A 27,214-nucleotide genomic window follows, 5' to 3' on the forward strand; every position below is an offset into this window, starting at 1 on the left:
CACAGGCATCTTCCCAGATTTTTCTGAAACCATTCTGCTTGTCATTTTTTTTATCAGCGAGGGTCTTGAGAACAGATCTGAACTCACATGTCTGTGACTCCAGGTCTAACACTTTATCCACTGCACTAGCTGGCTACCTCAATTAGGCACAGACTAACATGTTACCCAATGTAAACAGAAAAGATCACACACACACAAAACAAAAGTGAACGTTGCAAAATTATAAAGAACAAGTATGACTTAAAGAGATTAGAAGATATTCCCACCCTTTTGCAGAAGTGTTATACACTGCTCATGTTTTTCTAATGTACTGATCAGTTATGCTAATTTTTAGATTGTTTTTGTCATTATAAAAACACTATTTGTTGGATGGGATGTGTGATCTGAGATGGTGAGAGAAGATAAAACCGTACTTATTTGCTGATTAGGTTTGTTATGAATATTCCAAGATACTGAGACAATTACTACTTTTAGCAAAGTACCAGCCTACAGAAAAAACCTGTAAAAATCGGCAGCATTTCTGTATACGAAAGCTTAGTTAATAACCATACACAGTCAATTAAAAAATGCTTCTTAAAGAAAACAAAAAATGACAATGCCACAAAGCTTACTTACAGATTTAGTGCTATGCAAATCAAATAGCAAAGGGATACTTTACAGAAGTAAATCAAATAGTAAGATTCATCTGGAAATAGAAAAGACCCATAATATCAAGGGAAATAATGAAAAAAGGTAAGAACTGAGGAGGCCAGGCAAGATGACTGAGAGGAAGGCAGTTTTATAGTTGAACTCTCCCCCACAACTACTCTTGAAAGATTCAAGAAACATGCCAGAGACCAAACCTCACTAAATCCAAGAGAAAAAAAAAAATCAGATACATTTTTCTTGACTAGACCAGCATAGGAAAAAATAGAGAGGTCTGGGGGCACTAGAGTTGGGGTCAATCCAGAGCCTTCCAGCCCAGGAACTTCATGCAGATTTGCCCATAGTTGTGTACCAAGGAAAGAAGAGATCCCAGATCTAGCAGGGAAGGCACTGACCTTATGCAAGGAGCAGGAACATATGCTAACTGGCATTTGTCATTCATTATCCAATGCTGGGACACAGACTCCATTCACTGAGAAAGGGACCTGCACCTGAGTTAGGGGCAGGGTGTCCAGGTCAAAGAAAGGTCAAAAGCCCTAGATGTGAAGAAGGAGGCAGCAGCTATGTGGCTCTGATTCAAGGAGTGGGGTTTCAGATTCAGCTCCAGCCTAGTCTGAAAGGGAGTAGTGAAATAACACCCCCCCAAACCCTCCAAAAAATTTATAATAATTGAAATTGTTATTAATATTACACAATAGTTTTGAAGCAAATGTCTTACGGGTCTATTTACAGCTCCACTTTATGCTCAGAGGGGATCAATAAAGTAAAAAGATGAAAAGAATCTTTATTTTAATGAGTAGATATTAAAGTAATTCTCTCATTTTATAAAGATAAGGAAACCAGACACTACAGAGGTTAAAAGTATTTGCCAAAATTTACAGAGGTAGGCAAAAAGAAAGCCAGAATCTGGACTTAGGTCCTCTGATTCCCCGTGAAATACTCTTTTTTCTATGCTATTCTGCTCTGGGAAATTACTAAGAGGAAAGTAATATGTAAATCTTGTAGCATGAGTTACTCCTATTAGCTATAACCAAAGTTCTCAGAAGTTATGAGGAGACTTATTTGGACAAGAAATACAGCAGAAAGAAGATGGCAGAAATATACTCTACCATTTGTAATTTGAAGTAATTTGGTGGACACACACTAGAATCCTGGTATGCCTTTAGGATCTGAAACTCCCTTTTGGTATTTAGTAACTAAACATGGTTAGGATCAAAATTAATTTGACTTAGTTAATTCTACTCTATCATAAATGTTATTAGTGCAAAGTTCCATGGCAAAGGAAGCATTTAACTATAAGATAATTAAAAGCATTAAAAAAAACCCCAACATGCTAAGAGTTCTTTTCTTTCTCCTTCCACATTGCTGGCTTCACTTTTTTGTCATTGCCTGTCATTAGCATCAACAGTACCATTACTAAATTAAAAGTGTCCTATTAGAAATTAGATGCCGTTAGTTAAAAAGAAAATGAATTCTATAAGATCCTTTAATTATCAACAGAAAGATATCTGGCCTCCATATAAACACATGTGGCTTCAGCTTCTCATTTTGCATACCTTCTAATAACATAAACAAGCACGTTAACTGTCAGACATATTTCTACTAATTAAACCAAATTAAGGAAAAGACATTTAAAAGGTCAAGTTAAATGCTTTAAATACCAGGGTTTAGAGTCCACCATCTTGATCCTTATACAATAAGACACAATTGCATGTAAATTACTAGGGATAAACAATAATTTTATATGGTTGTTGGTCATGCACTGGTCACGCATGTGTGGCCTAACAGATAAGAGTGCTAGACCTGCAGTCAGGAAGCCCTGAGTTCAAATCCAGATTCAGACAATAACTGTGTGACCTTGGACAAGTCACTTAATCTCTACTTCAGTTTCCTTCACTGTAAAATGGGGATGATAAAAGCATGTACTCTTGGAGGGTTGTTGTAAAGATCAAATGAGATAATATTTGTAAAGCTCTCAGCACAGTGCCTGGCACATAGCAGGTACTATACAAATGCCTATTCACTTCTACTGATACTAGTCTGACTCCACGTCTGACTTTGGCCAGATGAAACGGAATCAAGCTGGTTTTCCCAGCTTTAGTTAATTATTTTTTAGTAGAGTGTTGCGTTCACATACACATGTTTCGTTCTTCTTATTGTTTTTAATTCTATAATTTTAAGAATGAAATGTTTCTCCAAAGAAACATGCAAAAAGGTAGAGCTTTTTTAAAGGGCTCACTTCAGTGACTGTCAGACATATTGCACTCACTGATAACACCTCAAGGATCATTCAAGCCCACAAGAAACAGGATCAGCTGCACTGAAACACAAATGAAGAGGCCATTTGAAACAAAAACACAAAGACAAGGACTGACCAACTATTGTTGCTTGTGTCTAATTAATCATTGGAAAATGAGCAAAGACATTACAGCTCAATACTGATTCCTCTAGAGTACAGCACAGGCATCTTGATGCTGGAAGATCATTTTTTTAAAATGGGGGGGGGGGTCTCTGCTACGGAAGAAAAAAAGGAATGAAAGAAACATTTGTCATGAGCAAGACACAAAAATCAGAGTATCAAAGATTCACTTTTTCATTTCAAGGCTATACCAAACAACTGTCAGAAGAAGTCCAAGTGAGCCTGTTTGATCTGGGCTATCTTCACGAGACTGCAAATTATCTCCATGCTCTCTTTTGGCACCCCCACAAAAAACAGTTGGGGGAATTTTTTTTCTTTCAAGCCATCCTGTAAGTTTTGTACCCATTGATAATTTTGATATACTAAGAAGTAGAATTACTGGAGAATCACCAAAAATTCCAAATAGAGATTGACTACAACATGACTTTATACCATGCCACATCTAAAAGAAAGATGAATAAATTTAACCAAGAGATGGAGATAAATAGACATACTTCAATGGTCAGGAGACTTGATTTAAATTTCACTGAAAGCCTATATAAACGACAGTCCTAGAAAAATGGACTGTTCAAAAGTATGTTAAATATCCAATATGCTAAGTATCATTTTTATGATGAAGGATTAAAGAAAAGATGCCCAAATCCTGTTGACTTGATGCTAATTCATGTAAAACAAGTGACTATAGCAAAAGGAAGATCTACCATAGACTGCAAGTTTTTTTAAAAATGCAAGTTAACAAATATAGTTATTTTATTTCATCCCCAGTAATTGGCACACCACTCTATTTGTACTATTAATATCTTCCTTAAGAGAAATGAGAAGATCCTACCTACCTCTTGGCTGAAGCTGGTGATTTGGCTACAATCACTGCATTCCTGTAATCTGGGATCTGTGGCAAATAACAGATTGCATTGTTTACTGCCATGTCAATTATTGATCTGTTCAAGCTAACATCTCAGCAATCAATAACAATGAATAAAGGATGCTATCTTATCATTTAAAGCTTCACCAAGTATCCTCAAGAATGTAAACATTTGAAATGCATTTTCTCATTTGAAAATGAAGAATACTGTTACCTGAAAAAAAGTCCTACATCTAAAAATATCTCTTAAAAAATAGCATATTCTCAAATTCAGAAGTAGTAAGACAACTGGTAAATGGAATTACAAAAAATATGCTGCTCTAGTTCAATGAAAAATACTTTAAACCAGTTATAGTAATCCCATTCAAGTCAAAAGTCACACTCTGCTATCTTATTTTAGAATTCAATTCTTATGAATTTTGTTCCTTTCTACTAATATTTTAGAATTTAAAGGCAGGATGAAAAGGTGGATCATTTGTAATGATCACTCATTTGCTATAGAAGGAAGCTGGTCACTGGGTAATTAACAGTTTTCTTGTATCCTGACAACCCAAAAATCCCACAGACAAAAAGGTCCCTTTCTATATCATCTAGCAACTGGGAAGAAGAAAGTCAGTAAAGACTAAGAATAAAGATCAGAAAGAAACAGAAGACTTATTTGTACCTACTTATAATGGCCCTCCAAGTTACTCCCTAAAGAAGCAAAAAGCTTCCCATTAGTGGCTAGGAAAGACTGAAGAAACAGGACAACTGTGAAAGACGGGGAGGCAAGGCTGCAGAGGAAAGGAAGGTAAGAGAAGAAATATTCTATTAACAGCCCCACACCCTGTCATAACCTAGTCTAGTCTAAGCTCAAAGTTTTCTAACTCTGGAATTTCTGCTCTAGTCATTGCAGATGCCACAAGAATCTTTCACTCTTGTCAAAAGTTGCTCAAAGCACTAAACTAGCATAAAAGAAGCAAAAGGAATTAGATACATTTAACAGAATATAAGCATTCATCTAGTTAAAGCAAGATTCTTATGCTTTCTAGCAACTGCCAAAACTCCATGTGCAAATCTTATATACCACATGTTCTTGACACTCATTTAATTCTATAGGCAAATTCTAATATATTCTGAAAAAAATTAAAACAATAGACATGTACATGTATAATTTGGTTAATTCTGATATTTCACTGAACACGCATAGGCAAATCAAGTACGTCAAACGGCAGCTCTGGGGCGCTTAGAGGGGCAAGTCAATCTGTGTGCAAAGTCTCCATGAGAGGCAACACCTTACATTCACGTTGCTTAAAGTGCTTTCTTCACAGCAGTTACATAACCTATGAGACCTCCGAGACAGCTATTAATGTAATAATATCTACAGTATTTTAAAAATTAAAAAAAAAACTTTAAGGGGTAACCGCTATACAAACAGGTTTATAAACAATCCCTTAAATATACTGCCTGACACAAACACTGAAGTTTTTCATAGTTATGATGATCAGAAGAGAGGTTAAAATAAAGCTGCAAAAATATTTTATAAACTGTACCTATATTTTGAGTATTAATCAAAAGATTTACTAACAGCAAGTAAATTCAATGATGGCTATACTATGTATAGATAATAACCAGTGTGAAAAGAGAAATCTAGGATATGTTTGTGTGTGTGTGTGTATATATGTACATATAGAGAGTATATAAAGTGTATATACTATGTATGTGAACATATAAAATTAGGAACTATGTTAACATCCATATACATATGTATGTGTGTGTGTATGCAGTTTCCCACTATCCCTGTATACAGCAGGACACTGAGGGACAATGAGAAAATGTCATTAAGCTTGTTTTCTCTATCTTTTGTTCAGAACAACACAAAACAACCTGGTAAAAATCAGTTTTGTAGTTTGTCACTTGGAATCCACAAATTTAGACTTTCTGCTAAGTAGTTATATTCAGGCTGCATTGTGTATCATAAAAAAAAATTCAAGAACTTGAATTTAGTCAAAACATTGTAATATCAAGACTACTAAATGAGGAAAATAAAGACCTATCCCAAATAACAAGAGGAAAAGAACCAGGAATATATTCTGACTACAAATGGTTTTATTTACATGTGAAAGTATAATTAATAGGGGTCTAAATGGGAATTAGGGTACCAGAGAGTCACATTTAAAAACTTTATTACTGTAAATCATTTGAGTGCTAATTTTAATAGGTTTTTCTATAAGATTATGTTGTTAAATAAAAATATATTAGAGAATGTTTTTAACTATTTAAGAAAAATTGCTTCAAAAAAAATTTTCAAAACCACTTCAGCAGAATCCAGTCATATATAATCAAGATGTTCATCACAAAACATTATTTATTAAAAATAAATCTGGCAAGACTGTGTTAACAGCACATTGTGAGCCACTTTCAAATTATTACATATATTTGAAGGGAAATTATTCCTTTAAATAAAATAAGGTTCTATAACTCATAATTTTTACTAATTAAAATTATTTCAATTCTATTCTAAATTAAGTTTTAGAGTTTCAATGCATCATATAATTAGCTTATGAAAAGACTAAATATGATTTCACCAAATATATTTATAAAAGTCAGACCCTGTTAAACAACAATTTAACTCTACTACACAAATAAATGGAAAGATACAAAACCTCATTTATCCTATATAGTTGGAAATGAATTATTCTACTTAAGAGTCAGTTTATCTGTAAAAGAATGTATCCTTTTATGTGTTAAACTATGTTGAAACTAAAAATTTTAATAAAAAGTTTTAATAACTATTATTTTACTAAAATTCTTCCTAAAATGCATTATACACACAACACACATCAGATATAATGTGATTTTTTTGATGAGTCAGGGTCATCCTGGGCTAGGTATGCTGACTAATTTCTATGTTAAGTAACAGCAGACTCTTCCTTTGATTCCATTATCCTTAATCAGTATGTCAGCTTCTAAGCAGCCCCACATCCTCTCCCTCTTACTCTACTAAAACCAAGGAAGAAGTGAATGAAAAAAGAGGGTTCTATTCCTCTAATTGGGCTTTCTGACATCTGTAATCCCTGATTAAGCCAGGGATTTGATGGGATGTCCCGATTTGATGAAGTACTCTTTAGACAGGTTCAGGAAGGAGAAGTAATTACTATGTTAGGGAAAATGTTTGAAGAGATTGCTAACTTATTTTAAAAAAAATTTCCATGTAAAAAAAAAAATCCACCAAATTTTTGCCCTGTTCCTGTAAGATATAAAATATAAAATGTGGTCCCTACACAAAAGGAATTTACAGCATGGGGTGGTGGGGGGTTGTATTTGTAGTTCAATAAAAGGTCTGAACCCTCATTATGCCTGTCTCTTGCTTCTTCTTTCTATTCCCTATCTTTTGCCTATTTCTAATAAGAAATCAATGAAAAGGAATGGAGATGAGAATATCTCAGTAATGAATAAGGTCTGGAACCAATGATGACATCATTTATATGTAGATTATACGAAAATACATTTTATGCCTCATTTCACATAAATGGACATTATCTATGCATATGTGTGTGTGTGGACATATATATTATATATACTTAATCCTCAGAAAAATTTACAACTCTTCTTCAAAATAACCTTTCAGTTCCTCTTCCCCCCCCCTTCCTTTTTCTTTTTGGCTTAAAAAATCTTTTTTTGGGGGGGGGGGTTATTTAGGATGGCATTTTGTAAAGGAGAAGGTAGGAAGGTCATGGGGAAACCTAAGTGATGTAAAAACCAAAAAATATAATATAAAAATAGAATAATGTATTTATCTCAAGGAAGGGAGATGACTCATTTTATTAAATAAACAGAAGAGATCATTAAGGACAAAACAGATGGTTCTGATTATATTTAAAAAAACAATATAATTAAGATAAACAGATTGGAAAATATTTGTGGCATATTTGAAAGATTAAAAACATGGCATCTAACTGCTAAAAAAGAAAAAAGACAAACACAATACTAAATGATAAATGATTCAGGGACATGAGTTTACCCCAAAAAAAGGAAATAAATTGTCAATAATCACTTGAAAAAATGCTAAACATTAAACCATACCAACTAAAACAATGCTGAGGTACTACTACACACCCACCAGACTACAAATATAAAACTAATGTAGGTAGCTTTATAGAACAATAATAGAATCATTTAAAAATTAATTTCAAAGTTTATTCTGCGTAATTGACAAAAATAATTTTGTCCTCAACATACATCTATTGGAAGTATATACACTGAGAGAGGGTTGCAAAAAAAAAAAAAAGAAGATACCTGTGATAGGTGTGAGATGATACTATAGCATTGTTTTAATATGTTTCTCTATTATTCATGAGTCTGAGCAAAAAAAGAAAAAAATTTGGCCAATTTATCTGTCATTACAAAAAAACTGGAAGTAATCTAAATGTCCAATAATAGAATGCTTAAATATGCTGTAGAATGTTAACAAGAGTGGAGTATTATAATACAATTAAGTTAAAACAAGTATAAGAAATAGAAAGAAATCTAAGACAAAATAATGAAAACTTTAAAAAACCCTTCAGAAGACCAATTATTAAATACAACCACATGAGGGGAAAAGTAGGAACAAAGAAATGTAATAAGAGAATGAGTAAAAAGTTATGATGCTTCATTCACTGAAATATTTTACATGTAAATAATTGCAAAGCAAGTATAATTGGTTGGATGGGTGAGTGTTTAATATTGCTTACAATAATTTTAAAAGAAAAATATTACTGTGAGCTACCAATGCCTATCTTCTTTTTTAAAAAAATTTAAGTAGATATACTTCTAATTTGAGACATGTAGATGCATGAAAATGGAAATATATAAAACCTGCAAATACTGATTAAAATGAAAAATAAAATAATCACAAAATTCACAATATTTCTTCGATTACTAAACTCTTTTAGGACCTGACAGTAAACTTAAGGCCTTACATGTAAGAGCATATTTATGGATCATTATAGCTAAAACAAAATGTTAGGAACCACTATCAAACAGAAATCATAAATGATGAACAATTTTCAAATTACATATCAGGAAATTTGAGTCAGATGACAAACTATTTTTTAGGAGCATCTCTATCTACATTAAGTGTATTAATATATGGTGTCCCAAAAATCTTCAGCCTTAATCACTTAAAACTGCACTAGAACTTATGACACTCTGTATTTCATATTTAGATTAAGTGGTGCCTAGCTTGATAAAATTTTCAAATGATTTTTTCAAGCATCAAACTAATTGATAATTTATTGAAACAGGAACTTGTATAGCCTAAAACATCAAAGACAAATTTAAGCTCTGGTCACCTGGTTCAACAACACAAACAACACAACTTTAATCCAACAAACAGGCTGCACAGAATCTACAAAATAGTAGAAATAGTTCTTGCTTCAGAAAAACTTAAAACTGGATTCTGGAAGGTGATTTTTCCACTAATGAGTAATAAGCCCTTTCTTATTAATTTCCCCGGGTTCACAAGGCAAATGCCAAGAGTATGATTACTTCCACCACCACTTAGCTTTAAGTGCTCAGCAGTATTACCCAGAAAGGGTACAAGATGGAGACGCTACTCTGTGAAACTGAACGTGTGTCGGGAGAGTTACGTCCAAGTCTTCAGTCTGACACTTACAAGATGTCTAATAACCCGGGGCAAATTATTGATCCTTTCTGAGCCTCAGATTTCTCATCTATCTATAAAATTGGGATAATATTTTACCAGCTCACAGGGTAGTTGTGAGGAAAATATTTTGTAAGCTTTAAAGCACAATACAAATGCGAATCAATGCTGCATGTTGAAGCGGATCTTAATAATTGTTTCTCCTTTTTTCACAAATCTTTCCATCTCTCTTTATGTTTTCTTCATATGTCCATCTCTCTCCTAGTATCCTTTTTGTATCCTTTCCCCCTGCTAGTTGGTAATAATAAAGAAAAAGAATGTTGCTAATTTTACTTTCCCTTTTATTACGAAAGGTTTAAAGACACAGCTTTTTTTCCCCTCTAACAAAAAAACCTAAATTGTTATTCATTTATGAGGCTTTACATTAAATTTTCTCTATGAGTTAAATGATTTTACCTTTAATCAGAAATTTGTGGTCTTAAACATGTACTCTAAAATTTCACACAAAAATATGACAAGTAAAGGATAAAATGGCAAGTGAAATGTATAAAATCTAGGATACTCTTTTTTAAAAAATCAGGCCAAAAAGGTCAATTTTAATGAAAAACTTTACAACAGAAAAGTATTCCAACACAACATGTCAAGTTTTGTTTCCAATAGGCAGTTTAATAACCCACAGAAGGTGAAAATTACCCTTCAAATTTAAAGATGTTATTTTTCTAAAAGAATAATGAAGTTTAAGCTAACTCACCTCTTCTTGAATGTACTGTAATAAGAATGGAGAAGCTCTCAGATTATCAACAGGAATATTAAAGAAGCCTTGTATCTCTTTCTGATGTAAATCCATGGTGATAAGGTGAGTCAAACCTTTGAAAATAAAGTAGATATAAGGCCCACAAATGGAACACTTAAAATGATGCTCTAGCATTAAGAAAGATTAAGTATATTATATTTTCTCCTTTTAGATAATATAACAGACATTTCTTTTAAATAAAAAAACTTAAAATATCCAAGACAATATTAAGAAAAATGACTAATAGTCATATCAACACAAACTCTTTACCCTACAGTTTTCATAATAAACTACGCAAGACTCATTTCAAAGGTCAATTCTAAAAGAAAAATAAGTTACCAACCAATACTAAATAGACCTTATTCTCAGGTGCTCCCTTAAAGAACGTGTGCATTGATAACCAGCGGAATGGGAATTAACTGATAATTAATTTATTAAACAGGGGGCAGGCAGGCCCAGTTCTTTAGGTACCTGCCAGGAAAACCCACGATGGCAGTGAGAAATGGGGCTACAATTTCATTTTGGGCACAGAGGGTACCAAGACAAATGTGAAAGACAGGCAGATGGTATGAGGATGGGATGGTGAAGGGAGGCAGAGAGGCACAATCACTCATGTAACCATGGATTAGAGCTGGCAGCACTAGGCAGCATGTACCCAGTGGAGATGTAAAAATGCTTGGGGGGGAGAAGGCAGAAGTATGAGATCATTTTTATAAAATTTTTTAGAAACAGACTAAATCTTATTTGTGCCACCTTGGGGTTATCAGTTTTTAACAAATCCAATACCTTTTGATATTGTTAGTCTGGAACTTGACAAAGACATATCACATGATGAAAAAAACCTCCACAGAAGCACCTAGATGGCTTCTGCTGATTCAACACAAATATTAGGGTGTGAATTTTGGTTAATATATGATACAATTTGCAAATCATGCTCCTTTGATCTTTTGTACATTACAAATTTGCCATACTGACTAGAAGTCGTCAAGGGAACCAAAATAAGATACAACTTTAACACAGAGAGGAAGGTGTAAAAAGAAAATGACACAAGCACAAGACTGAAAAAATAATTCTACCTTCCAGAAGACTGAAATCACTCAAATGGGGAAATGGCATCATCAGGTGTTAGCCATAACATATGATATGATATAATACTTAAGAATTGTCTTTGTAGAGGATGGTAGTGTAGAGGCAACTCAGCAGAACTCTCTCAATACTCCCTCCAAACAACTTTAAAATAACACCTCAAATCAAATTTTGGAGCAGCAGGGTCAACAAAAGGTCAGGGTAATACAGTTTTCCAGCCTAAGAAAACTTAGGGGATCAGCAGAAGTCTGTGTGCGACACGAGTGGAGGGAGGCCTGTGTGGAGTCCAGACAAACAGCAGCAGTAACAGCAGTAGCATCAGCAGCTTTAGGAGCTCTCAGCCTAGAGACCCTAAGCGGGTTGGACAACTGGTGAAAAAGAGATTACAGAGGACCTTTGCTGGCACTAGGTACAGCTGGCAACGACCGGCAACTCTATTGGCCTTATGTAGTTCTAGAGAGGAAAGGAGTGCTAGGGCTCAGTCACAAGGGAGCAGGGGGCCTGATTACAGTTCCAAGGCAAAGAGGACAGCAAGCACCTGTGATTGCAGGGGCCCAGGGGCCTTTTCTGGGTAAAGACTAGGAGAGCAGTGAGTACACTTTTCCCTGCATCACACCACTGTGGAAGCACTAAAAACTTGCAGACCCTCAAAATCACCTCTGAAAACAAAAATGCCTGAAGCTTGGCATGGTGTCTCTCCACCCTGAGGTCAGCAGAGCCCAACTTTAACATAACATTCAAAGTCAAGAAATAAGCTGATAATATGAGCCAACAACCAAAATAACACTTTAAAAATCAGAAATGGCCTAATGGTAAAAGAGGCACAAAAATCCACTGAAGAAAAGAACTCTAAAAAGCAGAATAGCTCAAATGGAAAAGTACAAAAAACTCACTGAAGAAAAGAATTCCTTTAAAAAAAAAAAAGAATTGACCAAATAAAAGAGGTAACAATATCACTGAAGAAAATTTTTATGCCTTAAAAATTATAATTGGGCAAGTGGAAGCTAATGACTTCATGAGACTTCAAGAAACAAAACAAAATCAAAAGAATATGAATAGAAACTTTGAAATACCTTGTAAGAAAAAACTGACCTGGAAAATAGATTCAGGAGAGATAATTTAAGAATTACTGGACTACTTGAAAACCATGATCAAAGAAAGAGCCTAGACACATTTCAAGAAATTATTAGGAAAATTGCCCCAATATCTTAGATACAGAGGGTAAAACAGCAACTGAAAAAATCCACCATTCACTTCCTAAAGGAGATCCCAAAATGAAAATACCCAGGAATATTATATACAAATTCCAGAGCTCACAAGTCAAAGAGAAAATACTTCAAGTAGCTAGAAAGAAATAATTTCAATACTGTAGAGCCATATTCAAGATAACACAAGATTTAGCAACTTCCACATTACAGGAGTTTTAATATGATATTCCAGGAGCTTTGAATATAATATTCCAGAAGGCAAAGAACTATAGAGAATAACCTTCCCAGTAAAACTGAATATAATTCTTCAGGGGAAAAAAAATGGGTACTTTATGAAATAGGGGATTTTCAAGCATTTCTGATAAAAGACCAGAGCTAAATGGAAAATATGGCATTCAAACACAGGACTCAAGAGAACCATAAAAAGATAAACATGAAAGAGTAATCTTAAGGGTCCCAATAAAATTAAACTGTTTACATTCCTATATGGGAAAATGACACATGTAACTTCTAAGAACTTTATCATTATTACAGCAGTTAGAAGGCATTTTCTATTGATAGAGGGCATGGATGTGAGTTGATTATGATGGAATGATCCCCTCCAAAAATGAGAGAGATGCACCAGGAGAAGTAGGGGAGAGAGAAGTAGAATGGGGAAATTTTTCTCACACAAAAGAGGTGTATAAGGAAGAGCTTTTACAATGGAGGGAAAAATGGGGGGAGGTGGCAGGCAATGTTGGAACCTTACTTGTATCAGTAATGGCTTAAAGAGGGAAGAATATATATTCATACTCAGTTGTGTATAGAGATGTGATTTACCTAATAGGAAAGTAGAAAGGGAAGGAGATAAGAGAAAGGGGGAGGGAAAGGAAGAGGAGAGGGAGGAGAAAGATAAAAGGAAGGACAGATTAAGGGAGGAAATGGTTAGAAGCAAAATAGACTTTTGAGGAGGGGCAGGAAAAGAAAGAAGAAAATGGGACGGAAGGAAAAACAGCCTGGTTTAAGAGAAACTATGTAAAACTATATAACATGAAGGTGTAAAAAATGCTTTGAAATTATGTTTCTGTTCTTTCTACACTTTGATCTTTTCTTTACTGCCAAGTAGATGCTCACTAAATGCACTGATTTGAGGGGGAAAGGTAGAAATCAAATTGTCTATTAAATCAATTAGTAGCTTTTGTAAATTGGACACATAAAAAAGGAAGTGAAATAAAGCCAAACTACCAAATTGTGTGTTACGCCATCCATTAGTCTGGCTGACCAAGACTCTGGATTAATTAATTCCAAGGTCTACTAAAATATAAAGGAGGGAAGGAAAGGGAAGCAGAAAATTTGGAACTCAAAATTTAAAAAGAAAAGAACACTTAATAATAAAAAAGAATTACTTTTATATGCCTTTCCCATTACATTAAGTATTTTCTTTCCCTTGTTTTTTATAGAGCATTTTAAGGTGGTGAGGAAAGCAGAAGGATTTTGTATCTTATATAATATTTTATTCATTTTCTTGAAAAGAAAATTCTTTGTTATTATTATTGTTAATTTAAAATGTGTTACTGTGACTATTTCATTATTTTTCATTCTGTTCCAATAAAGTCCATATAAATGTTTTAATTTATAAAGACAAAGATACATTACAAAGATAACAACAACCAAAAAGCCCTCCAGAATAATGCCAAACATTCATTGCTCTTACCAGCTTTGCACATCATTGAAGCCAATAACTTAGAAACAATGGAGCCTCTTTTTCTCATCTTGCACTGCTTGCTGTACGGAAAATAGGGTATCACTCCAATAATGCTTTTGGCACAGGATGTTTTACAGGCATACACCATGATCAAGAGTTCCATGACTGTGGTATTCACATCCCTGAATTAAAAGATTTTGAGTTTTATATCTGTACTTTTAAAAATCAATTAACTATATTCAATAAAACATCTATTAATATTTCACAGTTACAAAGTACCTACAAAATACCGCTTAAAAGATTTACTATTCTGGAACTTAAATTCTAAAAGATAAGAAAGAACGAAAGACTGGAAAGTAGTAGGCTTAGACCAATACCATACTCTACAATATATCTAAATGGATACATGACCTTAATATTAAAGATCATATTATCAAAAAATAAGAAAAGAAACAGATCATATACCTCTCACAGTTATATATTGGAGATGTATGTTTTTTATTTATTAATTTTTCTTTTTAGTTCCAAATTCTCTCCCTCCCTCACACCTCTCCACTATCCACTGAGAAGGCAAGAATTATGATACCTTAAACATGTTTACACATTAGCCATATTTCAAGGGAGAAAAAGCAAGGAAAATAAAGAAAGGAAAAAATATTTCAATCTGGACTCAGCCCATCAGTTTTCTATTTGGAGGTAGATAGTATTTTACATTATGAGTCCTTTAGAGTTATAGTGAGTCACTGTGTTGATCAGAGTTACTAAGTCTTTCACAGTTGATTATCTTTACAATACTGCTGTTACTCTGTAGATTGTTCTCCTGGTTCTGACAACTTCACTTTGTGTCAGTTCATATAAGTCTTCCCAGGTTTTTCTTCATCATTTCTTATAGCACAATCCCATCACATTCATATACCATAATTTCTTCTGCTATTACCCAATCTAGTGGTATCCCTTCATTTTTCAGCTCTTTACTACCACAAAAAGAGGAGTTACAAATATTTTTGCACACACGGGTCCTTTTCCTTTGACTTCCTTACACTACAGACCAATAACAGTACTGCTGGGTCAAAGGATAGGCACAATTTCGTAGTCCTTTGGGTATCCTTTGGATATTGTTCTAAATTGCTCTACAGAATGGAGAACTAGTCTAGTTCATAATAGCACCTACACTATATTAGTATACCTGTTCCCACATCCCCTAGAAGAGGTACTCTTAACTAAAAAAAGGATAAAGGGCATTACGAAAGATAAAAGGGGTAACAACAAAGTTACCTGAAACTGAAAAGTGCTTCTGCACAGACAAAATCAGTGCAACTAGATAAGGGAAGTGGTCAAAGGCAAGGAAAAAATTTGTATCAAATTTCTCTGATGAGGGCTGGGTATCCAAGTCAAATAAAGAATAAATATATTCATAGACGAGTAGCCATTTTCTGATAGAATACGTAAACAACGAATACACTTAGGTATGACTAATTGTTATTCCTCAACATAAAAGGGCAAGAACGACAAAGCATTAACAACTACATGAAAGAATGCTCCACATCACTATTAAGAGAAATACAAATCAAAACTATCCTGAACTGTCACTCCCACACCCTGCAACTTGGCAAAGATGACAAAAGATGGCAAATAGTTAATGTTGGAAGAAGTTGTGACACACTGATGCAATGTTGGTGGAGCTGTGAATCAGTACAAGTATTCTGTAAAGCAATCTGGAAATGTATGCAAATAAACTGTCCATAACCTTGGACAAGGAGGAGGTCAAGGATAAGAAGAGCATCCTGATATAAAGCAAAATATTTATACTAGCACTTGGGGTGTTGGAAAGAAGTGGAAACAAAGTAGATGCCCACTGGTTGGAGAAGGCTAAACAAACTGGTACATCAATGTAAGGGAATATCATTGGGTGACAAGAAATGAATGTGACAGATACAGAAAAACCTGGGAAGATCTGCAGCAGCAAAGTAAAATAAACAGAAGGAAGTAAGCAGAGCCAGAAAACAACATACACAATTTCTACAGCTATGTAAATGGAAGTAACACACGCATATGTATGAGTATGTATATGTAAAAACGATGAATGCTGAAAAATGATCAAGAACAAACATGGGATATGTTTGTTCTTTATCACCCCTTTGCAAAGATGGGAGAGTCATAGGTGTTACACATGATACCAGTTTTCAGACTTTTTCAAAGTGTTTCATCAGTTGTGCTGATTTTTTACTCTTCTTTCTTTTTGTCTTAAAAAAATTATTATTTGTTTAATGAGATGGCCGGGGAGAGGAAGGAAGGATCCTAGGAAAAAGTGTGATGGGTCAAAAAAAAGACATCAATAATTTTTTTAAAACATAGATAACATAAAGGAGAATGTTGCAGACTAAGGAAGAGGCAGAAGAAATAAAATTCAGTAAAGAACATAAGGGAAAATGTTGTAGGATAAGGAACCTTATAGCAACCCTGTTTATCTTTGAGAAAATCCAAAATAAGTTTTCAGAGGAGGACTTAAGATGAGAACAGCTCTGTCAGTAGGTTTGGATTAAGAAGAACACAAAAGATATAACACGAAAGATTGCAAAAGAAACTGAGTATGTTAAGAAAATCAAAGGGCACACAAAGATGATGTTTTTTGACGTCAGGATCAATACATCAAACAAAATAAAAGCAAAGCCAAAATAACAGAATGTTGGAACAAACTTAAATTTAAGGGCAAATACTAGAAAGATTTGGAAATATTAAGAAATACAAAGTAGGGGTCAAAAAATAACCACAGGAAGAAAGCATCAGGTTGGACATCATAAGATTTGAGTTCTTCCAAAGATGCCTGAATCTTGTTTTTGGAGTTTTTGCTGCTCTTCTTTAATTAGTTTATTTTCTTTATTCCATCTGTCACATGGCCATACCTTTAGATAACAATTAACATGACAACAAACATGCTACATAAATATGCCTCATAAACAAAGGTTCCCACTTCTACTATCAACTCAGCACCTTGCCTTTGTGGCAATGACTAGTAAAGAGGAACTGAAAAGCAGGTATAAAGAGGCAGCAATCTTCAGTCTCTCTATCTTCTGGTTCTTTTTTTAAAAAACAAATTTATATTTGAACAACATATTTATTGGCTTTGAGACAGGTAACAACCAGAGTCACTTCTACTCATGAGGTCAACTGCTAACTCCTGTTGGGTTTTGATTTTTTCTCAAGGCAACTGGGGTTAAGTGACTTGCCCAGGGTCACAGAGCCTATTAAGTGTCAAGTGTCTGAGGCTGATCTGAACTCAGTTCCTCCTAACTCCAAGGCTGGTGCTCTATCCACTGTGCTCCTAGCTCCCCCTATCCCCTGGGTCTTAACCTGGGGTCAATTAACTTGTTTTTAAAAATATTTTGAGGAGCAGCTAGGTAGAACAGAGGATAGAGCACTGGCCCTGGAGTCAGGAGGACCTGAGTTCCAGTCGGGCCTCAGGCACAACATTTACTAGCTGTTCGACCCTGGGCAAGTCATTCAATCCCAACTGCCTCACCCCTCCCCCGCAAAGATATCTATATGATAACTATTTCAATATAATCTATTTCTTTTGTAGTCCTATGTATTTAATTTTTTGAATTTAAAAATATTCTGAGAAAGAATCTTTAATTTTCACCAAAATGCCAAAGGAGTTCACAACACAAAAAAGCTAAAAAATTCTGTTCTATGAAATCCATTTCCTGACGATTGCCTCTTGCCCCTGAATCCTATTTTAAGAGATTAAGAACTCTTGTCTATCCTAAAGGGGTGGTTGGTGTTCTGCATTATCACAAAAGTAAAAATTTAAAAATTTAGGCTAGGGATACTGTGCTTATGGATGGATCAAACCACATTCAAAGAATCTCTCAAGGATGTGACTACCAGCAAGGGATACTGTTACAGCTTTATTCATACACAATAAAAAATATCTGAAACTTTACTCCAATGACGGAAAGACCAGGATCAAGATTTCACTATATGGAAATGATGTAAAATCGTGTAAAAATAAAAATAAGCTAAAATGGCATAAAGACTATTTTACACAACTATTTCTTCCTCACACTCTTTCAACATTATTCAGTGTATATACATTCATATGGAAGATGCTCCAATTTTCAGAACTTGAAGCAAATATGCAGCAAATAAATAAGCAACATTAAGTAGGCTTTTGTTTAAATCACTGCTCTGAATAAGGCACAATTCATATGAAAAGGTACCTTATGACATGCAGATATATGTATTCAGAAGAACAACAAAAAAGGAAAAATGGATTTAAATGAACTGTCCCATATGTTTCAAAATAGTAGGTTTAAACTCCAAAGTCAAACTATCAGGTCCAACATCACAGCCTTCCATAACTATATCTGGGATTATATTATAAAAGAATTCCAAAATAAGGATGAAGTACAGCAACACAGTGAAACATACACTGCTTCAGCACGTTCTTTTGTAATCTCACCCCAGTGCTAAGGTAAACATGATTCTAAATGAATGTTTTAAATGAGAAACAAGAAATCAACTGCTTTCATTTCTACTCTTGAAGACAGGATAAAACAACCTTATTTATCTTCAGGGTCTAGCTGTTTATTCTGAGATATTAGTGAACTACATTATAATTAGTAAATACTACCCCAAATACCTGCACCAATTAACAATGTTATAACTGAAAAGTTAAAAAAAAAACAAACCAGACATTTATATATAATTATAGTACAAAATTCAACAGAATGCATGTAAGCTCCACTTAATGCAAACAATGTATCACCAATGCATTTAATAGTGTCTCTTTCCCCCATTTCTTAAAACAAAAGTCATAATTTCTCTAAGATGAAAATTTTATTATTATAGTGCTAGTGTGCAACACTAAACAAAGTAGTAACTAAAATATGTATGCCAGTCATTACTCACTTTGAAACAGTCTGGATGATAAAAACATCTTTTCCTCTGACAGATTCCTGAATTTGAACTCTTGTTTCTAATAAAAAAAAAATGCAGAGAGTTTAATACTACTTTCAAAAATACAGTTTTAGGATTAGTCTCTATTATACAATATAGAAATATAGTAGAATATAGTGTAGAAATTGTACAATATAGAAATATGGAAATTATAAGTGTAATAAATGATTCATAATCTTATAGTTATCATAGTACTTTTATGGAAATTTAAGTACATAGTGTTGTTGCAAAGAATGTACCGATATGATTTATAGAGTTTCTTCATCTGGAAGAGCTCCCTATATCAATGAAATCAGAAGTCCAATCCCTATCCCTATAATTACATTTTTTCTATATTCAGGAGAAAAAGATTAACTCAATTACTCATTAGAGAAGATTCTTCACTTCTGACAAAGGGGATCATGCAATTCCTCTCCATTACTTAATTACAGCATGATGCCCTTAGCCACGTAACAGAAAAAAGCTGAAAACTCTCCAGGACAGAAAAACTAAGTATTTCACAAAGTGTTATCACAGTTACTATGTTATACAAGTGGTTACTAATGCTCAAAATTTGTTTAAATATATTCACTCACTGAATAAGCAATTTTGAAGGCCCAGATGTTCTGTGCTAGGTGTCAGATACAAAGACAAAAAATAATCCTTGCTTTTAATGAGCTTACAGTCTACAAGGGAGAAATAACATAACACTGATAGTGCTAAGTACAAAATGCGAATAAATTTATGGGAAGAAGGGAATGAGCATGGGGGGGCTGAAGAGCAAGAAAGGGAACTCACGAATCCCATAAGAGGTAATAAGAGCTGTACCTTAAAGCAGAGTAGTGATTCTAAGAGATAAGAGTTCATTATTTCATAAACAAATCTTTTTTGTTATTTGTATGTTTGGCAGCCTAGAGCAAGACCTTGAAGGGCTTTATAAACTAAAAAGACCCCCTTCTCCCCCTCCCCCAACCCCTCAACCCCTCACCCCCAATTAATCTGTTCTTAGGAACATAACTTTGGCAGCAGTGTGGAGGAGAATGGATTGGAGAGGAGAAACTATAAGGGAGGAAAACCAATCAAGATACTCTTTCAGAAGGCTACTGCCATATTTCAGGTGAATGTTAAGATCTACCTGAACTAGCAGACCACAACCAGTCTTTGTAGAATCAATAAGATATGGTAACTGACTGGATGCGGGTGTGAGAGGCAAGAGTCAAGGATAATTCTGAGGTAGCAAACCTGGGTGACTTCAAAGGGTGGTGGTACTCCCAATATAGCCATGGATCTTAGGAAGAGGAAAGGCATTGGGAAGAAATATAGTGAGTTGTGTTTTCCCTATGATGAGTTTAGGACAACTATTGGAAATCCATTCAAAAATATCCAACAGGCAATTGGTAAGCAAGACTGGCAAAAGAGATTAGATTGGGAAGTTATCTGAATAGAGATGGGCTAACTCCATGGAAGCTAGCAATACCAAGAGAGTAAAGAGAGAGTCAAGATAGAAATTACAGCACACCCCAACAAATGCAAAAAAATTACCTCAAGGTTAACACACCTTATGTCTCTTAAAATGAGAAATTTAAAAATCATAAAATTCAATGCTAATAGAGCTGTGTGAGAAAAACACAAACTCCACCTATCAGTGACATTATGAATTGACACAATCTTATGGAAGGCAGTATAGCATCATAGGTACAAAACTGAGCATGCCCATTAATAAAGTAATGTTACAGCCATAAATTAAGGGTATTACTGAGAAAAAAAATGTCTATAGACAAAAGTAAAAAGAAGCATGCATGACACAGAATTGGCTTTTAAGTCAGGACTATCTAGATTCAAATCCTGTCTCTAAAACACACTGGTTTTATCACCATGAGCACGTCATCATAGGTAAGCTAGGTGGCACAGAGAAAAGAGCCCTGGGGCTGAAGGTCAGGAAGACCAAAGTTCAAATCTGCCCTCCACACTTGGCTGTGTGACCCTAGATAAATCACAACCTCTTTCTGTTTCAGTTTCTTCAACTAAAAAATGGAGATAATAACAATTACCTAGAAGGGTTAGTGTGAGGTTCAAATGAGATATTATCTATATATCACTTAGTGTAGTGCCTGCTTGGAATAGCTAGGTGGCACAGTGGATAGTGTCGGGCCTAGAGCCAGGAAGACTCAGTTTCCTGAGTTCAAATCTGCCCTAAGACATTTACTACTTATGTGATCTTGGGCAAATCACTTAACCTTGTTTGCCTCAATTTTCTCATCTGTAAAATGAGCTGGAGAAGAAATGACAAACCATTCCAGTATCTCTACCAGGAAAATCCCAAATGGAGTCACAAAGAATCAGATATGACTGGAAAAAAATGACGGAACAACAATATAAATGCTTATTGCCTTCCCCTTCTCAGAATTCCAGTCAATTCTCCAAAACAATAAGTTACTGAATGGGTGATCTGCATCAACAGAAGGATTTCATACAGAATATATGAAATATATTTTGTATTTCATACAGAAATATAAAATTTCATACAGAAGCTTCCCTATACCAATAATATAACAGATCTGAACAAAAAAAGTATTCATTGTGACTTTATTTGCAACAGCAAAAAATTGGAAGCAGGCTATGAGTCTTACTATTAAAATATGGTTAAACTGTGGTAGATCACTGTAATGGAATATTACTGTACCACAAAGCAACAAATTTGAATTATACAAAGAAAAACCTATATGAAGTAATGAAGAGCAAAGATGCAATTAGAACATATTAATAACACAGAAAACAGGTGAAAACATGATGAGAAATAAATATTTTTTTTCACCTATAAATACATTCCTTATTTTTAGCAAACTATTGCTTGGAATTTATGACTTCCTTATGATTATTATTTTGTTTACCTACTTGGCTGAGGATGTTTTGATGATAAAATTAATTTTAAAGAGGCAGTTATTACCTCTGACCATTTTAACTGTTTCCCTTACAAACTCAAGTATCAGTATGCAATCAAGAGTTTATAAGTCATTTCCTAAGGTAGTCCCTAATCTTAAAACCTCATCTTGGGTCTCCTGCCTTTCCCTCAACTGATAATCAACTAATTGCCAAGTCCTGTAGATTCCTTCTCTGAAACAGCATTTTTGCTTTTATCTCTACTTTGTTTTCCAGTCCAATCCAATAAACATTTACTAAGCATCTACAATATGCCAGGTATTGTGTTAAGAGCTAGTGATATAATAAGCCTCAATAAGTTTACATTCTAAAAAGAAGAGACACAAAATGAGGCTAAAAAGCAGGAAGGGGGTGAGGGTGGGGAGAGTGGTGTTCTATTTCCAAAACTTTAAATCAAGCCCTTATTAATCTCTGACATGGACTTATCACTAAGTCTCCCAAGAGGATTCCATGCTTCCTGTCCCCTATTGCTCCTGAAACAAAATAGTCTTGGAAAGTCAGGAAGACATAAATTCAAATTGCAACTCCAGTTTAATAGCTGTGTTTGTCTTCATATATCTAAGTAAAAAAATAGTAGTTGATTTACCCAGAGCAATTCACTGAAGCTTTAGTTTCCTCATCTGTAAAGTAGGAAAACTAGCTACCTCACAGAATTATTGTGAGGCTCAAATTAGGCACATACTAATCCTCCTAATCAGTCAGTTGCTGCTTTAAAAAAACAAACTTTCAACAGCTCTTCCCACAAACTGCCAAATAAAATTAAAGGAAATTAAATTATTCAGAGCTCTGAGATTGTCTAGCCCAATTCCTATTTCTGGCATAAGGAAACTAGGGCACAGAAAAATTAAATGACTTGCCCAAGGTCATAAAAGTCATAAATACCAGAGCTAGGATTCAATTCCAGGTCCTGACTCCAAATCTTCCCACTACATTAAAAAATAATTTCATAAAATTTTACAAAAAATGATAATACATTTTCTTAATATTCATGGCACAATTGTTGTAAAGCAGATAAAGAATGTAATCAACTAAAACTCTCTAAATGCATAGTTGATGCAAGCATTTTCACTAAACTGACAGTTCAATTCAGTCAGTTTGCTATTTGTTATTTTTAAACTAAACTGACCAGTTAAACAATTGCCTAAAGAATGAAATGGGAAAAGCAGCACGGTGTAGTGGGGAGGGCACTGAAGCTAGAGTAAACTGGGTTCAGACTCCGCCCAGATACTAACTAGCTGTAAAACCTTCAGCAAGTCACTTAACTTCTTGGTGATATAGTTTCTTCACCAGCAAAATGAAATTGGCTTCAAATGACCTTCAAAGAATTTTCCTAAGATGCTGAGACATTATGATGTAGTACCTCTTGGTGCCCTAAGCAACTCTGTACGGAAAATTGCAAAGAAAGTGCTAATCTGCATTGGTAAAGGAGGTAGCTAACCAGCAGGGATCTACACTGCTGAAATTGTAGGTTTGGCTGCTCACTTATTTATACACAGGTCTCCCCAATAGGATGTAAGGGCTTGGAATGCAGAGGCCAAAATAGGTCTCTGCACTCCAAGTTTTGTCTTTTTATCTTCAGTGTCCAGCATAGTGCCAGGAACACAGAAAGTCACTTAACACAAATGCTTACAGATTTCCAACACATCTTGATGAAGTGACTTGCCAATTGAGTCAAAACATTCATATCAATTGTTCAAATAGAGACTAACTCAAAGATAAAATAAAAATGAATTTGAATCAATCAACTATGTTACAGAGAAATTAATAGGATAAGAGAATAACATGGTTGCTCACCTCTGTTTGGTTCCTGGTAAACCTGAACTTTGCCCATTTCCACCCCTAGCCTCCTATAAAAGAGAAGGGAAAAGTTAAAAATATAAACACAAAACTCAACCAACATTCCTGCCATTAGAAATTAATCCATAAAAGACCAAACAGTAGAAATCTAGATAAAATTAAATATAACAGGAAACAAATTTTCTAAAATTATACTGGAATGTAAATTATAAAATTAATTTTCAAAAGTGAAACTAATCTTTCCAAATAATAACAAATAATTCCTAATATTTATTTTACTCAAATGTCAGAATGTGTAATACATGTTTCAAAAGTCAATAGTACTTAACTATGCCACCAATAAATAGATCAACTATAAAAATTTTATCTTTAATAGTCATTTGAATCTTAATATTAATGCTATTTTACCTACTAAGTTTGTTATTGCTGAACAGGTAGTAGCAGCATGTTTAATACTCACTCAGCAATTTTCTTTGAAAGTTCCATACAAGATGAATTGGAATTAGCTGAAAACAACACCAGGCCACCCTTCGGTACATTCATGATGGTTCCTAATTCAGAAGGTGTCACACAAAACATCAAAACCTCCTTGGTTTTTCAATTTCTAGAGTACTGGAAAAATATGTAATATACTTGGAGTTACTATATATAATGAAATACTTCATTTCTTAAAATAGCAAATTGTCATCATCAATTCAAGTTGAAAATTCATCAGGACTTTAGGGTTACCAAATTCATTACAAGTCTGTAATATAATAATTCTATTATTTCTCAATATTCTGAAGGATAAATTATAAACTTACAAGAAAAGTAGAGCTTAAAGAAAAGCTCAGTTGAACCAGTAGAATTTAAATCCTGCAGAATAGTATTTGAATTAAGGAATGGAGTTTCTGTCATTCTCCAACACCAAAATTCTTCCTGGATTAACAATGAAAAATAGGAAATATCAAAAGTAAGGTCATGGATTGATTGATCCATAAATAGAAAATTATCAAGTTATCTAAACATATCAATAGCATCACTGTGTCAAAAAAGTCAGAGAATGAATTGATAAAGACAAGACAAAAAAATGGCCCAGAAATGGTTTTGTTTCATTTTGTTTATTTTAGAAGACCAGAGAATAAGGAGGGAGAGAGGAATACACTAGGGAAGAAAGGAGAAATAAGTTAGAAAAACTAAGTTTTTCTTCCTAATTGCAGTATACTAAAGGAGTACATAAATATGCAGGAAGTGGTGTTGGGAATGGTGTCTCATAAACTGCATCTCATAATCCTCACTATTACTGGAACCTGACAAAAGGAAGACTGAAAACATACACACATTCTCTCTCTCTCTCTCTCTCTCTCTCTCTCTGTCTCTCTGTCTCTCTCTCTCTCTCTCTCTCTCTCTCTCTCTCTCTCTCTGGTGTTAAAATACATGAAACAACAATAAAAAAGGTGGGGGCAGTGAAAGGAAAGGAGATGTTTAACAGCGAGAGCAGAATTGTGGAAGAAACAGTGATTAGCACAATGAGCTCCAAGTCTGGAGAGCATATCATAAATGAGAGATTTTTTTAAAAGAACATAAAAGTATAAAGAACCAGGGGACAAGATCTCAACTTGGTGAAGAAAGAAAGGTACAGAAATAAAAACAGATCATTTCAATGATGCATTACCAGTGTGAATTGAAAGAAAGGGATAAAGAAAAAGAAAGAAAAGTTAGGAGGTTATGATGGAGTAACATACGATTAACCACTGATGAGCAGGATGAACTCACTCATAAAAAAGAAGATAGCAGAAGGAATTAAAAGACAAGACATCTGAAATAAAAATTCATATAAAGTAAAAATCAGGGCTGACACAGAATTCAGTATATTTGTTGAGAATTCTGGAAATGAGAATAGTTATGATCCCAGAGAAAGGAAGAGTAAAAAGAGTCATGATTAAAGAGATAAGCAGGGAAAATGGCATTAAATGTCGACTCCATAATTAATAATATAAATATACACACCCACACACCCCTAATGGCATACAACTAATGAAATAAACGAAGAAAGCTAATCAAATTACAGGGTGAAACGGAATATAGAATAGCAGGGGATCTCACAGGTGCCACTGATCTACACAATTCTTACTCACCTTCCAAAAGTAAGAAAGGGCCTAAATAGAATTTTGGAAAAGCCAGATATGATAGATCTCTGGCTGTTACTAAATAGAAAAAGAAAAATATATACATATTTCTCATGCATACTAGCAACTTAAAAAAATTCATCAAAATACAGAAAAGTAAAAATATTTAAATAAATCCACAAGTGACCAAAATGTGATAAAAATTATATTCAAATGCAACAAAAAGTATACTCCAATGGACAAATTATGATATGTTAATGTAATGAGATATGACCACACCTTAAGAAATGACAAGAGTGATGTTTTCAGAAAAATCTGGGAAAATGTGAATGAACTGGTTCAGAATCAAGTGAGCCAAAGCAAGAAAACAATTTGTATAACAAAAAGACAAAGAAAAATAGCTCTGAAAGACTTAATAACTTTAATCTAGATAGCTAAGTGACATAGTGGATAGAGTGTTGGACTTGGAATCAGTAAAACCTGAGTTCAAATTCTGCCTCAGACTTAGTAGCTGTGTGATCCTGGACTGACTTACCCTGTTAGCTCCAGTTTCCTACCATTTAAAAAGTGGATAATAGAACACATTTCACCAAACTGCTGTGAGGATCAAATGAGATACCTTTGAAAAACACTTTGCAAACTTTAAGGGTACAGAACAAGACCTATATTTTTGGAACATGGAAAACCGTGTATCTGTTTTGCTTGTCTAGGCTTTGTTACAAAGATTGCATTTTTTCTTTTTGTATTGGGAAGAGAAAATGGAGGGGTATACAAAGACGCTAGCAAAGGGTCACCAATCAAAATAAAAGAAGATGGTCAATGAAACATTTTTGTAAATGCACAGAAGGGAAGGAATTTCAGATGGAAACAGGTAAGTAGGACAGCTTCAAATTTCAAATAGGATAACTGAATTTATTACATACTTTTTAAAAAAGGAAGCTGTATGTAATGGACCCAGATTTTCACAAATAAACTTTCTTTTCTATATTTTAAACAGAAACATTTTTTCCTCTTTTTGATGTTGATTAAATTCAGAATAAAATAATAAAAAATTATAGTCAATAAAAGGCATTTGAAGAAAGGACAAACTTAATGAAGCCTAATTTAA

General features: G+C 34.1%; 1 protein-coding gene across 2 annotated transcripts in view; it reads right to left on the minus strand.

Annotated features, from left to right (window-relative positions):
* The window catches only part of PRPSAP2 (phosphoribosyl pyrophosphate synthetase associated protein 2), a 65,331-nt gene that overhangs the window by 22,823 nt on the left and 15,294 nt on the right, over nt 1-27,214 (minus strand). The window contains exons 2-8 of one of the 2 annotated variants that reach the window (XM_072596859.1): nt 24,802-24,916; nt 24,459-24,610; nt 23,996-24,048; nt 19,235-19,301; nt 14,333-14,505; nt 10,304-10,419; nt 3,898-3,953 (exon numbers count right to left, since the gene is read on the minus strand). In XM_072596859.1, the coding sequence (XP_072452960.1) occupies nt 3,898-3,953; nt 10,304-10,419; nt 14,333-14,505; nt 19,235-19,301; nt 23,996-24,048; nt 24,459-24,577 (584 nt within the window). In that variant the 5' untranslated portion in view covers nt 24,578-24,610; nt 24,802-24,916. The remainder of the gene's footprint in view (nt 1-3,897; nt 3,954-10,303; nt 10,420-14,332; nt 14,506-19,234; nt 19,302-23,995; nt 24,049-24,458; nt 24,611-24,801; nt 24,917-27,214) is intronic. The other variant, XM_072596861.1, reaches the window with a different exon arrangement.

This window comes from Notamacropus eugenii, chromosome 3 (assembly GCF_028372415.1).
Source record: "Notamacropus eugenii isolate mMacEug1 chromosome 3, mMacEug1.pri_v2, whole genome shotgun sequence".
NCBI lineage: Eukaryota > Metazoa > Chordata > Mammalia > Diprotodontia > Macropodidae > Notamacropus > Notamacropus eugenii.